General features: G+C 34.5%; 1 protein-coding gene across 3 annotated transcripts in view; it reads right to left on the bottom strand.

Annotated features, from left to right (window-relative positions):
* The window catches only part of KCNT2 (potassium sodium-activated channel subfamily T member 2), a 366,395-nt gene that overhangs the window by 215,644 nt on the left and 132,923 nt on the right, over nt 1–17,828 (bottom strand). For all 3 annotated transcript variants that reach the window (XM_047077238.1, XM_047077237.1, XM_047077236.1), the window contains exon 8: nt 16,958–17,052. In XM_047077238.1, the coding sequence (XP_046933194.1) occupies nt 16,958–17,052 (95 nt within the window). The remainder of the gene's footprint in view (nt 1–16,957; nt 17,053–17,828) is intronic.

Here is a 17,828-nt window from a genome sequence, read left to right on the forward strand (position 1 = left end):
GATTCTACTCTGCAAAGAAAAATAAGGTAGAATATTATAAGGATAAAGAAGGTTAGTGTGATGGGAATAGTAAGGGAAAAAAAGTAGGACTCCCGAGCAGAGGAAAAATCAAGGATGTGAGATGAAAATGAAAAGATGAGGAAAATCCTGATTGTACTGGAAATTTAGGACATATTAAGTAAGAAGTTTTGTGTTCATCCCAAAACACATGGAAAACTTTTAACAAGCATTAGCAAGCAGTCACACAATTATATTTACATTTCACAAAGGAAACTCTGGTTGCCATGCGGTGAATGGTTTGGAATGGAACCAGAGTGGACATAGGTAAACCAGTTATAACAGCACTTGTTGTAAAGAGGTTCTGATAGTTTAGATGAGTAAGGTGATGACTGAGAGGAATAGAAATGGATAGATTTTCAGGATACTAAGGAGATAAAATCCGTGGGATCTGTCGATTGTGTGTTGTGTCACAGAATAGTAGGCATTAAGAATGATTCCATTCTTTGGAATTGCCCCCAAAGAATGGACAGTAGTTGCTATTTCAGAGATGTGGACAATTTGGAAAAGAAATAGCATAAATTTGCCCTTGGACGTACTTACATTGAGGAGTCTAAGAGGGTATGTCAAAGAAACAGTTGAATATAAAAGTTGTAACTAGAACCATAAAAACTGACCTAAGACAATTTGTTGGCTCACAATTATCAGGTTCTTTGAGGTGCTCATTTGTCACCTCCAACGTAAAGAGGCAAAGTGGAGGCATCAGACCCTACTCCCCAACAACCTTGCGACCAAACATTAAACAGAGAGAGCAAGTCATAAAGCAAATTCTGCCACCTAAAACAATCATTCCTGTTCTGTAAGATCAAAGAGGTTCCTGTTCTTTCTGTGCATAACAACAAATACACTGAAAGAAAGGTTCATACCAACAAAAAATGTGAAAATATACTAAGGGCAGGTTCAGCTAATAGGCTGGTGGAATCAGACAACAGAATCCTCTGTTAAGTGGGAACACTCTTGAAAGGGTCTCAAGACCCACATGACCACTCCCTGCAAGGTTCGGCTTGGTTATTCTTATGATCCAATTATGCAAGAGCAGATAAGACCAAACAATACTTTCTTGCCAACTATACACCTTGGAAAATATTTTTAATTCCACTTTTGTTCATATATAAGGATTCTGATATTGATGTTTGAACTGATGATAGCCTGGGAGTGGGTTCCTCACTAGAGTCCTTCACATGCTTATTACTATCTCTTAATTGTTATAGACAATATATCACACTACACTGAAATATTTATGGGATTACAGAAAATATAGCTAAAATATATAATGTATTCCTAGTGGAAAAGTATAAAATAAAATTAAAAAGCCAAGGTCTGATCAATGAGAAAATACATCATTTAGTGAAATGTTATAGAAGAGGATGAGGACATAAAAAGTGTATATCTGCATATGTGTGTGTGCATGCATTTATGCAGTATGTATATATGGGCCTCACATGCCCACAGACATGCTCATAACCTCCATGTGCATTTAAATGATTCTTCATGTAAATTGTTAATGTTTAATATTGGAATATTGGAAATATTAAAGTCAGTGACTTACACTGGCTTTCTGAGTTCTACCGTGACATTAGAGATCCTTTCTAAACCTGTCTCTACTTCATTCCCAGAAACAGAATAATAGAAAAAGGTCAATAGTTCCAAGAATCATATTCCTTTTTCCTCCTTTTTTAAGATTTAATTTTCAAAAACAAGCCAAAAAAAATCACAATATCTGTTTTGCTTTCCTTTTTATTTGCACTTCTTCCTAACCATTAGTTTACTTAAAATAAAAGGTATTCTCAACAGGAAAGGCTTCATAATCAGGTCATGAACAGTTCAATATAACTTCTATTAGTTGCAAAGAAAAACTTTGCATAAAAAAAACCAACTGTGAGCGCATTCCTTTAGGGCAATATGGCTAAAGGAGAGCCTTTAGAGTAAGACAAATAAGGGCAGATGAGGCCAGTGAAGTGGGCAGGGACAAATTATAAATCACTTTACATACAACACCATGGATTTTACATTATCCTGAAGACACAAATGAAAAACTTTAGGCAAGAGAATGAATGATGTGATCAAATGGAGTAGTTGCTGAGCTCATTAATAAAAGTCTACTGATACCCTAAGTGGTTACTCCTGCTCCAAGCAGCAACTATATTTACACTAGACTCAGTCTCCAGACTGACAAAGCACTTTAAGACACTACCGATGCAAATCATCCAAGTGAAGTTAGAGTTGTGAACAGAGAAATAATGGATGTAAAAAAGCTACAAAATTCAGTCCTCAAGCACTTTCTAAGTTGTGAGCTCTTGCCTCTCTGCCATTTACTCTTTTTTTCCTTGAACTTTTTTACCTGATTCAGTTCTTAAAAGTGAAGTACCTAGCCAATAAAATATTAGCTTTACACACCATTAATTCCCATTACGCATTTAAACATATGTACCTACTTAGAGTTCATAAAAATGAAATATGTATATATCCAAATTCTCTCCAGGAAAGGTTTGAGACTTAGTATTATATTTCACATTATTTTTTTACTTTTCAAGAAATTAGTAAGATAAACAGTGTAGGAGCCAAGTTGGGCCACTTGGCATATGTAGTACTTTGAGCTAAAGACAACTGAGACCTTACAGTCTCAAGAGAAACTTTTGCCCCTCCCTTAACTGCACAAAAAAATCTACATTGGGGCTCTTTCCCAAAATAAGTGTTTACCAGAAATAAGTTTTATCTGAAAAACGCATCTATGGCAAGGCAAACATTCGTTTACCGTATTTTCACTTTTTTTTATTTTCCTGTGAATTGCATTCTCTCCCTTTGAAGTTCCAGACCTCTTCCCACTCCTTCTTATTTCAGGATAACATATATACCTCATTTTTCCTGACTGCCTTTAGAACTTCCATGTCTATGTGGATTCCCTGTACATACTAAATTAAATTTGATTTTCTCCTGCTAATCTCTATTATGTCAATTTGATTCTTACTTCAGCTACAAGAACCTAGAATAAGACAAACCATTCTTTTTTTAAAATTTTTTTTAATGTTTATTTATTTTTGAGACAGAGAGAGACACAGAGCATGAATGGGGGAGGGTGAGAGACACAGAATCCGAAGGGGGAGACACAGAATCCGAAGCAGGCTCCAGGCTCCAAGCTGTCAGCACAGAGCCCCACGCAGGGCTCGAACCCACAGCCCATGAAATCATGACCTGAGCCAAAGACGCTCAACTGAGCCACCCAGGCGCTCCGAAGACAGAACATTCTTGCCCCCCAACAACACTTATTTATATATCCTTGCTCATGTGAAATGTGAGCACCAAATAAATATCAACTAATTTAAGCTGATTTACACTCATTTAACATGTTCCCACAGGGATGTAATGCTAGTTGCTACCACATAACAAAACTAATCCCTAATATTCTGTCTCTGGTCAACAGTTTCTGGAAATTAAATAAGGCACAAAATAAAGCTTTATCTCATTCTATCTGAAATAGTCCAAATTTAATCAGTCACTAAAAATAAAACAGAATATAGAGCTTCCCATGTTACTTCACACTGTAAGGAATGGGAATTACTCTCAGAGCAAAGGTGACTCTTATTTTTATATAATAATTTATTTGAACCCAGCTTTTAAAATGTAATGCTAATCTGTCATGAAAAGTTTGCAATAATGCAAACTTTTATAATATTTACTTTTATAATATTTAACCACTGCTTAAAATCAACTGGAAAATTTCCTCTTTCTAAGAGATGGCTAAGTAAACATATGCCTGCTTCATACTCTACTCACACTCTATTTCATAGAATGTAATATTTAGATAATTCTGTAATAAACAAATATAACCATATGTGAGTAAGAACACTCTGCTTCATACTCTACTCACAGTCTATTTCATAGAGTATAATATCCAGATAATTCTGTAATAAACAAATATAACCATATGTGAGTAAGAACACTCTTGAGAAGTATCTGATTGATTCTTTTGCACGTTCAGCTAACATTTCCATTGATGGTGCATTTAATTGTTCATAAGATGAGGTCAAATACACCAGTTATCTGTGTAAAATGGTCTCCTAGGTAAATAATCATCCTTTTTTTTCCACTGGAAATTACACCTGCTTTCCTGATCAATGATATTTGTTCAAAGAACAGTTTTGGAAGGACAAGACACATTCTGAACTAAAGAAATCTACTGGAAAACATGACTTGTGTGGACATTTACCTAATACACATTTTGCTCCCATGGCTTCCGTTAAAAAAAAAAATCTGCTAAGAACATTATCATATCAAATTATTTATACTTAAAGAAATTAAACTGGGAATTAAAATTGAAATTAAGGTACACCATTCAAGGAAATCTTTGATTCTGTGTTTTTTACATCAGAAAAAAATTAACTAAGCAATATGATAGCATTTTTTTAATTCAATGTACGCAATCAATACGCTATTTCCTTTATTTTTTTTTACACATCATGAGATTCATTTAGCTCAAAATTTCATTTAACAGAGTATCCCAATAGCACTTATCTTTATTCTTAGCAATTACAAATATGAAACACTAAGCCAATAAGCAGGAAACCATTACTATTTTTGCATTTAAATTTTTTAGTAAGAAATGACATTTATTGTGTCTCTATACTTACATATAATGTCTATCATTCTGCCTATAGAATGAGATTCTTGAGGGGCGCCTGGGTGGCGCAGTCGGTTAAGCGTCCGACTTCAGCCAGGTCACGATCTTGCGGTGCGTGAGTTCGAGCCCCGCATCAGGCTCTGGGCTGATGGCTCAGAGCCTGGAGCCTGTTTCCGATTCTGTGTCTCCCTCTCTCTCTGCCCCTCCCCCATTCATGCTCTGTCTCTCTCTGTCCCAAAAATAAATAAACGTTGAAAAAAAAAATTTAAAAAAAAAAAAAAAGAATGAGATTCTTGAGTTTTTCAGGAAGTGGGAGAGGAGGATATTGATTACATTGAGAAATTTGTGTGATTTCTTCCTTCCCATAAAGAGAGCTAAATACAATTACACTTCTCCATCTACCTCAGCTGCCTTCAAGCTTACTATCAGATTTATAATTCATTCTTATTATGTTGATGTGTTGTTTCTTCTCCTATTATGAAGACCCAATTTCATGTCTGCTTTTAAAACTACCTCAAGCCTTTTGTTGAAATTTATACAATATTTTTCTCTCTGTATTTGACAAAATTACTAAATTAAAGCTGAAAGACTATCCGTTAAAGTCACACGCAAGAAGGTGACGCAGCCAAGATATCTTTTTACCTAAGGTCCCTCCAGAAACTTGTATATGCACATATGTCCCTGTGAGAAATAAAGCCTAAGAAGAACAACTTTTTCTCTAAACTACAAATCTTTCCTCTAAATTATGGCAATAAAAAATACATTATGTTTAAATAGCATTTTATAGTTTACAAAATACTTTTATATAAATTATCTTGATCTTGGTGGTCATTCAGCACTGAGTCCTGTTTGAATTAACAATTATAAAATAGAAAGATTTAGTAAAAGGCAAACAAACCAAAATATCTTGGGGAGAAAAGTTAAAGCATTTGGGGGATATTTTAGGCTTGAAAAAATAGATGACTGGGTGCTTAATTGTCAATACAAAAGATAATTGTAAAGCAGGGTATTAAAAGTGGTTTTGACCTTGCAGCAGACACACCAGAGGGGACAAATTCATATGAAAGTCAAATGATATATTTAGAACATCTTAAAATCAATTTGTTAGCAAACCAAGATCTTAAAAAGAAATGCCAAAAACTTATATAGAGAGATATGGCTCAATGGACAGGAATCAACCAAATGAACTGGATTACTAGGGGTAGTCAGAAATATTCTGTATAGGGCTACTGGGTGGCCCAATTGGTTGAGCATCTGACTACTGATTTCGGCTCAAGTCATGATCCCAGGGTCAGGGTCTTGGGTCACGCTCTGCACTGAGCATGTAACTATTTGAGATTCTCTCTCTCCCTCCCCCTGCACCTCTCCCCTATATTCACTGACTCTCTCTCTCTTTCTCTCTCTCTCCCTCTCTCTGCCCCTTTCCCCTGCTTGTGTACTCTCTCACTCTCAAATGAATGAATGAAGGAATGAATGAATGAATAAATAAATAAATAAATAATGAAACTTTAAAAAAGAAATATTCTATATAACCTCTGCATAGCTTTGGTGCTAGTTAATATAACCATGGAGTAGGAGATACACCAGCTTAAGCAATGAATCTAGAGAAAGGAGATGATGCTAAAATGAGTCTCTCAACACTCTGAATCAAAATATTCTAAAATACATTGGCAATGATTATGGGCAAGAAAGAAAGCAAATCATAACACAATGAAATAATCTGACGCATTTACTAATAAGAAATTGTGAGGAGAACAACAATGATATACGATCCCAAATATAAGGATTCTAAAAGTCAGCTGAAATGTAAAAGTGTCTAAGCAATTTAAGGAGTTAGGTAAAAGAAGAGGAATTAATAAGAAGGGAAAGACAGGATGAAAAAATAAGGAGGAATTTAAAAGAGAAAAAAACAGAGAGTTTGTGGTGGTTTAGAAGGATGTATGAATTCTGCACAGATTTGACTGCTTGCTGGTAAGAAAATGCTTTTATTATAATGAGAATGTACTATAAAAGCTCTGACGTTGACTGTGGTTAAAAATAGGCAACCATCTGGGTTGAATGGTATAGGAAGGGCTATGTTTGGAGAAGTGAAAATAAAAAGAATTCTTGGCTCTATTTTAGAGATATGATTCTTTATTAAAATCTTCTGCTACAATTACACTCTTATCAAGTTCCCTCTGCATTTCCACTAGTTTTTACTTTTATGTTAACTACCAAATAGACAAGTGGCTATTTGATACCTAACTAAGGTTTCTAAAAGGCAGCCCAGCTATGATGGACTCTTTATTTCTCGTCCTCTTTATGTTTCCTTCCAGGTTGCCTCACCCTCATACATGGCACTATCATTCAGTCAGTTCCCAAAATGCAAATCTCAAAATCATCCTTCAATTTTTCTTTCTCCCACACCTTACATCCAGTTTGTCATCAAAACTGTATCACTTCTATTTTTTTAAAAATTTACTGAAGTAAGAACACTTAACATGAGATCTACCCTCTGCGTGAAAGGGATAAGCATACAGTAATTGATATGAAGGTATAGTCGTGGGGTCATAATATGAACCCAGAACTATATAGTTCCAATTTACGATTTTTACCATTTATACCACAGAGCAAGCACATCTTAAATGAAGACAGTCACAGGTTGTAGAGAACTCGGTTGTCACTCAGTGTGACAACAGTTGTCATTAAAGTGGAAATTGAAGTCCATACTATGTGGCAGAAAATAGGATAACTATGTGATGAACCACCGTGTATGCACATGGTAAATGAAAAAGTTTAAGCACAAGTTGAACCAGACTGGAGAATCTTTTTAATTGATTATAAAGCTATTGCCTTTTTGTCAAGGTTGCTCACACATCATTCTTAAGGAGCCAGTAGGTAACATGACTCCATATACAGCTTGTCCTGACCCAGAGGAGAATGCACTCACTGATTGCTTGAGAGCTCCAGGTAATTCATGGCCTTGAAGTGCACCATTCACAGCAATGACCATGGACCTCAGCTCTTAGCACAGATAAGCATTCAAGTAAGATGTGACCCTGGACACTTGGATGGTTTATGGAGCTGTTCATGACCAAGCTCCCAATGCAGATATGGTAAGAGCTAAACAGATGTAGTAGGAGACTCACTATCTTACCTCAGTACCAACCTGCAACTGGGTCACACCTACCTTATTGCAGCATCGTATATAATTTTGTTAATGAATGTCTTCTTCATAAAAAAGGCAATATTCAAAAATAGAAAAATATGATAGGCACTGACAAATCATACTAGATAAGAATTCATGTCAAATATTAAAAGAATGTAAATGAATTAAATACAGTTAATTTAAAAAGCTTCAATGTTAGCTTAAGGGTTTGGGGGCGTTTTTTTTAGAAAAAAAGTTTATTTTTCTAAACGTTTCATAAAGAATGCTGGATTTAAGAGTTTACTGGAGGCCTGCTTCCCACAAAACATTCTAAAGTGTTATCTTTGACACAGATCCATACAAAATAATTTCAGTGTTATGCAATTCTAAAAGAAAATCTGAACACTTAATTAGGATTTAAAATACAGATTCTCATGTTATCCTATTTAAAATGACTGAAAAATCATACTTGATTTGCTTACTTAATGACCCTATATATAATAAAAAAGGGATCTTAATTACTAATCACTTGTAATTAGTGCTCTTCAAAATTTGTCTTTGAAGGGGCACCTGGGTGGCTTGGGTTAGTTGAGCGACAGACACTTGGTTTCAGCTCAGGTCATTGATCTCAGGGTTCATGAGTTAGATGGTTTGTGAGTTTGATCCCTGCATCCGGCTCTGCTGAGTGGAGCCTGCTTGAGATTCTCTCTCCCTCTCTCTCTGCCCCTCTCCTGCTCTTTTTCTCTCTCCGCCCTCCCTCCCTTCCTCAAAAAATAAATAAATAAACATTTTTTAAAACTTTATTTAAAATTTGCCTTTTGAAATGTTAACTATACATTTGGTTATGTAGCAGTCCCTCTTATCTATGGTTTTGCTTTCTGGGGTTTCAGCTACCTACAGTGGGGGCAGATGATCCTGTCATAACGTCAGGTCAACAACAGCCTAATGTTACATCACAATGCCTGTGCCACTCGCCCTACTTCATTTCATCACATAGACATTTTATCATCCCACATCATCACAAGAAGAAGGGTGAGTAGAGTACAATCAGATATTTTGAGACAGACCACATTCACATAACTTCTACTACAATATATTGTTATAAGTATTCTTTTCATTATTAGTTATTGTTAATCTTTACTATGCCTAATTTATAAATTAAGCTTGATCATAAGCATGTGTATGTAGGAAAAAAAAATATATATATATAGGGTTCAGTACTTCCCACAGTTCTAGGAATCCACTGGGATCTTGGAGTGTATCTCCTGTGTATTAGTAGGGGACTACTTACTATACAAGCTTTCAAGCTTCGGCAAGTTTTATAAGGAAAACATTAAGTTGAATGAAAGGAAATACTGAGACTGTTAACTTTGTCACCACCTGGTAAATGTCAATTTGTACAATAAAATATTTTCAGAGAAAAAAAAGTCACGTGGCAGAAATAAATAACCTTAAATATCTGTGCACTCCCTATGAATCCTATTGCTGTGCACAGTTACTGGAAAAATTTAATTAGCAATGGCATTCTGTGCTAAAAGCATCTAACACTTTGATTTCATGCTTGTAGTTCAGACATTAGTATTCAAATCAGCCCACGACTTGCACTTTGGTATTTATTGAATGAATACCAATTAAATTGTTCCAAATAATCATTTTCATTTCCTGCAGGGTATCAGCCAAAAACCTAATATTCCCATGGAATTTAAGATATCTGAGCTGTACGGATTTTTACATTTTCTAGGGAGAAATGTTGTTTTTAAGGTAATAATAAATCTAGTTTTTCTATTGTTTCAAGAAAGTTCTTATGCTCCTGGGCATTGTCCTTGTATCTATGCAAAAATAAGATTACCGAATCACTCCATAAACCATTAATCTGAGGTCAACATATACTGCAATTTAGTAATTCATGAAAAGTGACCATACCTCACCCTATACCCTAATGCCCACAATTGCATATTCTTTGTTTCAAAATAAATGAATGATGAACACTTTTTGGGAGAAGATCAGGATTTAGATCAGATGGGAGAAGCAAAAGTGCAACTGAACCAAAAAAACCCAAAGAAAGAAAGAAAAGAGGAAACAAAAATCCTGAAAGATGATGAGGGGAAAAAAAACGGCATGATGGCGCATGTACTGCAATGCTCTCTAGTATTTAATCAATTTGTTTCTGAGCTCAATATAGGAGGTGGTATTTTCAGTAATTTTATTAAATTATTTTGCTCTCACAAATTTTAAAGTTGAAGGAAGAAAAATTCTCAAGACGTAAATTCAGAAATTATATGGAGACAAAATTAACAGCCAAAGTCTGATTTATCTGAAATTCTTATTTATGAGGTGTGTATATGCAATTTATAAAAATTATTTCAAAGAGTATTTCTTTTTAATTAAATTTGTAGACATTTTACTACCCAGTTATATCTCCTTGGCAGAAATAAAACATTCCTAGAATATCTTCATAGATTACACTTGTTAGATTTTAATTCCTTCCATGACCTCATAGCAAAGTTAACTGTGAAAAGAAGGTATTTAAAGGAACCTCTCCAAATATATGGTTTCAACATACTTAGCTTACAATATATTTAAGTACCTCCAACTGATAAGATACTGTTTTGGAATTCTGGCCCCTGAATGTTACTGTCTATCTACTGCAAACGTCTGTTAAGCATCTTGTATTTTCCAACCACAGAGACGCTGGGCATAAAATGGTCAGAAAGGGAAACTGACTCTGTTCTTATACATCATGAAAATCTACCAAGAAACACTGATAATTAAAGAAGCATTCAACATTTAACATTTTTTTCCAACTCTGAGAAGCACAAAGTTTAGGCATCTCCCATTATTCAGACAGCCTTCAGGAAAAGTTCAATGCAGGGCTTCAATTTAAAAATTGAGACTCGAAGAAGTAGGAGAAAAAGATGGGGAATCTGGATATTTAAAAAACTTAATATGAGAATCACTTTACTAAAGGAAGGAAATCAATCACATAAATCATATTGAATGTGATCTTTACATTTGGCATTTGTGCTAAATTTTGTTGTCACTTTTTACATTCCTTAATTTTTGCTACAGTTGTTTGTTTTAAAAAAGGATACATGTTCATTATGAAGACTGACACCATAGCAGAAAGTATATGGAAGACAGTTGAAAACATGATGCATAATTCTTATATCCATATCTAATCACTTGAATATATTCCCATCTCTACAGATAAAAATACAGAAAGGGAGATGGATGAACAGATAAATTAAAGTAATTTAAACAGATTATAGTCATGTAGATGTTGTAATTTTATCTAAATGTATTGTACTTATGTTTGCTAAAGTTAAAAAAGAAAAAAAAAAGATTAGAAACTTGTTGAATTTGAGGCAACTAATTATTCACACAAAAGAGACAGCAATAGCTAAAATATTCTTCTGTCCTTAATCAAAAATATCTAAAAATTAAGAGTTTGTCGTCTTTTTCTAAATTTTTTACGTTTATTTATTTTTGAGGGAGAGAGAGAGAGAGAGAGAGACAGAGCATGGGGGCGGGGGTGGGAGATGCGGAGAGAAGGAAACACAGAATCCAAAGCAGGCTCCAGGCTCTGAGCTGTCACCACAGAGCCCGACATGGGGCTCAAACTCACGGACTGCAAAATCAAAACACCTGGGCCGAAATCAGATGCTCAACCAACTGAACCACCCAGGCGCCCCAAGAGTTCGTCATCTTAATGTCTTACTAAAGTATAATGCTACTTCAAACAGTGATTTAAAAATTCACAATAGAAATGGGAAAATTAACATAATTCTCTTTGATTTTTTTTAGGTTATTTTTTTATTTGTGACTTCTAGAATATCAAAGAAATAATACTACAGTGGTTAAGTATGTGGGCTCTGGCACAAATTTGCCTAGGTCTAGATCTGAGCTCTGCTTCTTACTACTTGTGGACCTAAAATAATCTAAGGTTCATCATTTTATTTGACCTTTCTGTGCCTCTGTTTCTTATCTGTAACATGAGAATTACTGTGGCATGGCCACTTTGGTTTTCAATCACTCCTTCACCCCACCTTCTAATTGAAAACCACCCTTGGCCAGGTACCTATGCCATAAAAATTAAAACTCGTGTCTCTGCCTCTGCCTGGGTAAGCCTTCAACTGCACTTCTGATAAAACTCAATGTGAAAATAGGGTTTCCCAGAGAAACATCCAAGGTGTTGCAACTTCATATTCCACAGATTCTCATAAGCTATATTTTTTTCCTTTTCCTTTATCCTTTTTTGTCTTATTTCTGTAGTACTTCCTTAATAATATGTAGGTAGCAAACTTTCTAAGTTCTTGTATGCCTGAAAATAACTATACATTACCCTCATAACTCAATGATGGTCTAAATCCTAATTGCCTAACATCTGGCTGCCCACTTAGGCAAAATTTAGTTGGGACAAAAAGGTTTCTATATGTTCTAGTGTAATACAAACCTGGGGGCTGTTAGTCAGATCCTCAGACAAATGCACTTTCTGTCATTCACTTGTAATGAAGCAAAACAAACCTGACCAAACAAAACTAGTAACCAAATATCACAGTGGTGATAACACCATTAGAACATGGTTTAATACTTTCTCCAAACTTCAGTACTTATTTTCTGACTGTGCACCTCCCACGCGGCTATTTACCTTAAGAGTTAAATCAGTAAACAGAATTCAAGAACTTCAGCATCGAGCATTAAAATAAGTATTAAAGATTCACAAGAAAATCACAAATACTTTTTTAATTTAAATTCTAGTCAGTTAACATATATGGTCAAATTGGTTTCAGGTAGAATTTAGCGATTCACTCATCACTTATATATAATATTCAGCGCTGACTTAAGTAAGCATGTTAATAATTTTAACTAGGTCACATTTTTAAACAATAAATGGATTTATTTTCTCCTGAAGTAAGACTGAGAATGTATACTGAATTGTTTTCATTGGACTAAAACATGAAACATCCATTAACATAATAAAGCTCTTATGCTACAGCTCTATGAAAGAATATAAAAATATCCAAACATACATATTCAAATAAAAAATTGAAGTTTGAAACAAAGTAGGTGCAAAATAAATCTACTAGTGTAAAATTAGAAATGCCAAATGCATTATAAATTAGAGTTCTTGTCATTGGTTAGATTATGTTGATAATTAAGCTAAAGTCATGCGCTTAATTCCCGATGTACCAGTTTCCTCTGCTTTGTTACAGAGACACAGGCTGAATCACAATCCCCAGCTGTCTTGGAAGTGTGCGTTATTGATCAAGAGGGGTACACAGCAGACGTGGGGGAAGATTAGTCCAATTCCATTACAATGACAGGAAAAACAATTCTGAGCACATTCCCTACAGACAGTGGGTCAGCTGCTTAATTTTATTTCAGTTTGGCATGTGTCTCTTGTAGACAGATGCTTAATGATAGTTCTTTGTAATGTTAATAATGATGAAGAGAAGATACATTTTTAAAACTATATAGCAGCTTCCCCAAACAGGTAATTTTAAAGATTGTGAGATTCATGAACAACACAGCCAGTTCACCAACTATTAGCTGTTGAATCTTTAGGGGCTTAAATTTATGTATTAAAAATTGTGATTTTGGAAAAACACTGACAGTCTTGCTCTATGACATAATGTAACAGCAACTGATTAAGACTAATCTCACCAAAATGTAAAAAAAAAAAAAATTATATACATAGATAATATATATGTGTGTGTATACACACACACACACACACACTCGTATTTGTAAAGTATAAAGTATTAAATGTACCCTGAAAGAGGGAGATGCTACCATTACTTTTAATTTAGTGAAGCTAACTAGAGGAAACAGATATTAGAAATATGTAGAAAGCACAGAAAGTCTGAATACATTATAATGGAGGAAAATATTCTCTCATATTTCCTAATAAATATATATTTTAGGCATCATGTTAAGTCTTATGTTATTATTAACACGTTAAGATGCTTATATATTTTAGAGCAAATTAGTTTTTGTGCACTCACAAAATTCAATCGTTGTATATAAAGAGGACATTTGAAGTAGAAAAAAAAAATGAAATTTTGGAGTGTTCACACCAAATGCCACATCCTCGGATAGACATTGTATGACATACCTAATTTGTCCTCATTTAAAAAAGCACAACAAAAATCTTACAGGGTGATTAATATCACCCTCATTTAATAATGTGGCATATAAAGGGGCGCCTGGGTGGCTCAGTCGGTTAGGCGTCCAACTTCGGCTCAGGTCATGATCTTATGGTCTGTGAGTTGGAGCCCCGCATAGGGCTCTGTGCTGACAGCTCAGAGCCTGGAGCCTGCTTCGGATTCTGTGTCTCCCTCTCTCTCTGCCCCTCCCCCGCTCATGCTCTGTCTCTCTCTGTCAAAAATAAACATTAAAAAAATTTTTTTAAATAAATAAATAAATAATGTGGCATAAAAGGCTGGGTAAATTAAGTAAATTGCCCATGGGCTCCAAACTAACATAGCAGAGTTTTAAACAAAGGATGCACATATGGACTTGTATGACTTATCAGGGCCAGAGATGGCTTATTGTTCCACAGTATCCAGTTTTGCTTTTCCACGATAGCACAATATTCAGCTGGTATACTGTTTCCCACCATGACCAGATTTTTGGAGACTTCCTTTCATCTGTGTATGAATATATGACCAAATTCTTGCCTAAACTATGCATGCAATTTCCAAGTTGTTCCTTCTCTTCCTCCTTCCTACAGGCTTGCCTATAGGCAAGAATAGAGTAGTCATCTTGAGCCATGAAATGGAAACCATGTTTTGGGAATGGTAGAAAACAAGTTACAAGAAAATTTAGTCTCCAGCAGTATTAAGCTAATGTAACCTTCTTAGGAAGACTACTTAAACATTTCTTTCTTTTTTTCTTTCTTTTCGGTGGGAGGGAGGGGCAGAGGGAGGGAGAGACGGAGGGAGGGAGGGAGGGAGGGAGAGAGAGAGAGAAAGAGAGAGAGAGAGAAAGAGGGAAAGAGAGAGACACAGAGAGACAGAGAGACAGAATCTTAAACAGGCTCCACATAGACTCGGGGCTTATTCTCACAACTGTCAGATCACAACCTGAGCCAAAATCAAGAGCCAGATGCTGAACCAAATGAGCCACCCAAGCATCTGGACAGACTACTTAAACATTTCTATTTGTTTAAGTTGCTGAATCTTTGTGTATATTCATAGTTTATAGTGTGTGTGGTGTAACTTTGTTACAACAGCTTGTGTGTTATAACCAATATAACATTGTTTATATTTTTTCTTGTACATAACTGCACTTTTGATGGTGAATTCGTACAAGGTTTATTCTACCTTACTATGATGGTCATGATTTATGATGACAATTTGCTTGTATGGCTAGAGGAGGACACACAAAGAAATCAAACTTCAGTTTCCCCATTCTAGATTTTATAATTTAGAAACATGTTAATATAAATGTATGAACATACAAGTGATTAAAAACAATGACACTGCACATTGATAATGTACGTGTGATTAAAAACAATAGTACACAAGATCAACACCAACAAAAGCAACTCTAACTTCAAACAAAATAAAAAGAGAAAAAAATGACTCAAATGAGAAATAAACTGCATAACAGCAAATTCATATACATCATGAAAACCCTCTATCTAGCACTGCTGCATTCCTTGGTGTGAGAAAAGTGGCTAGGTGCTTCTTTTGAAAATAAAAACTACTCAAGAAATAGACATATACGCAGAAAGTAAGAGCAAATAGAGAGCCCACTATGCATGATTCACTGTGATAAGGATGCTTCCAAAACAAAAATACTGAACTAACCGTTACCATATAAAAATGATTTATCCTTTTTTAGCATTAATATTTCAATTGCTTCTTTACTAACTTTACTTTAACAGACTCTAATAATATTTTTTAAATCACTTTACTTTCTTCAATTTTTCAGCATTTGAAATATTAACATGTACATAAGTAAAAAAAAATCTAATTTGTACTATTTTTCCTTAGGTAAAACAAAACAAAAAAACCCTCTTAAACTATTTATATGATGTCATTATCTTAAAATTAAGAATTTTTAGTGACTTTAGAGGGAAATCATTACTCTTAATATTTCATATTTATGCAGGTAGGTGTTTACGAGGTGAACAATAAAAACAATTTGTGAACAGTAAAAAAGGTTTAAATGATAAGACAGCTTTGTGTCAAGTTTAGAGAGTTTGTATCTACAGACATTAAGTATCTTAAAATATATTTATTTTTTAAGATATAAAGTATGCAATAAAACATTTTAAATCCAGTTAATAGAGATAGGCACTGCAAACTACTGACACAAAGTATTACTATGCCTATATATCTCAACCTATGTTTACACACGTACACCTATAGCTCTATTTATATCTGATTCAGTTGTACTAGCACATGAAGGCATTCTTCTTATTTGTACTTCCTAATTAGCTTTTTCTCTTTCTGAATAGGTCAAATCCAGGACAGAGCACCATTGCACATAATATTTAAGACTCCTGTAACTGATATATTATTCTACCTCATTTTTTGATTTTCACATTTTTTCCCTCCACTTAAGGATCTACATGAGTCCATATGTGCAGAGCACCATTTCCCACTGGATTACTTTATCATCATCAAGGTGAGACTTTCCAGAAAAAGAAATACCTGTTTTCTACAACAAAGCAAAGAACCAGGTCTTACATTGCACTGGCAGGACATCTGCCCTTGCTTTCCGCCTGACTGCGTACTGAAACATCACGGAGAGAAGGCACAGGCAGAGACAGTGATGGGTAATGACAGTTTTCTCAACAGTGTTTCTGCTTTGAAGATTGTAAGAAAGATAAGGGCACCTCCAAGTCAGCAGTTTGAAAGAAAATTTCTTGTTTGACAACTACGGCATGCAGTGCAAATTCTTGTGATTTGGTTGTTTACAGCATTTGGGAAAATGTCAAAGTTGCAGTAAATATCAATACCAAATGATAGATGTGCTTTCTTGGTTTTTCTGTAAGACTGAAGGAGAGATTTCACTTTTAATTCTGTAGGTGATCCTTTACATTTGTAGAGAATATGTATTTTAGCCAACTCATTTCAAATGATATATAATATTTAAAAACTATTAATTAAATGAAACAATAAAAATGATATGTATAATCTTACCAAGTGAAGATAAGGCATAGTAATGTAGATATTAAAATCAAAACTTGATTAAACATTGCAGACTGGGTACGCTGTATGGCTCTGTGCAGATCATTCTAAAATAAAACCAAAAAAAAAAGCATATTTTAATTTTGAAAATACTAAATATTCATGAGTTTCACTACATTTATTACCATGTGTTATATTTTAGCTATCTTGTACACACTTGATACATATACTTTAAATGGATATAGCAACATATCTTCATTTTTGCCTAGGTCTAAATGTAACTTACCTTAGCATTCATATGACAAACATAATACTATGGGGGACCACCAAAGCACCAAATTTCAGTTACTTGCCTTACCAACATCTACAGAGATGTTGCACTGACTCTCACAGCCCTCCATGATAAGCACGATCTCTTATGGAAAATTCTAACTTTAAAAGATCAGAAAACAATATATTCAATTTAGGGGAAAGCAGTAAGTAGGTCAAGCTACAATCACATCTCATTCCCTGAATCACGAAAAATGACATGAAATATGCCAGGCAATCTATCATAAAAATCAAAGGCTAAATAGCCAATGAACAAAATTTTTTAAGTTTAACTTCATTAATTTAAAGTTGAATTCAAGATATGCTTTTTAATCTTTCCATTTGAAAGACATTAAAGAATATATACCCAGTGTTGTTTAAGATACAAAATATGAGCACTCACATATGATATTGCCTATGTACTTTGTTATAAAATGTCTTGAAGGTGATTTAGTAACATAGGTCACAGCCCTGTCCTTTTTATTTCATACATTCATTCATTAATTTAGTGAGTACTTATTCAATCACATAATTTCTAAAAATTGACCACATGAAAATAATCAGAGATAAAAAT

This window comes from Lynx rufus, unplaced genomic scaffold (assembly GCF_022079265.1).
Source record: "Lynx rufus isolate CCGP_SWC_20201006 ecotype Redwood Valley unplaced genomic scaffold, mLynRuf1.p SCAF_15, whole genome shotgun sequence".
NCBI lineage: Eukaryota > Metazoa > Chordata > Mammalia > Carnivora > Felidae > Lynx > Lynx rufus.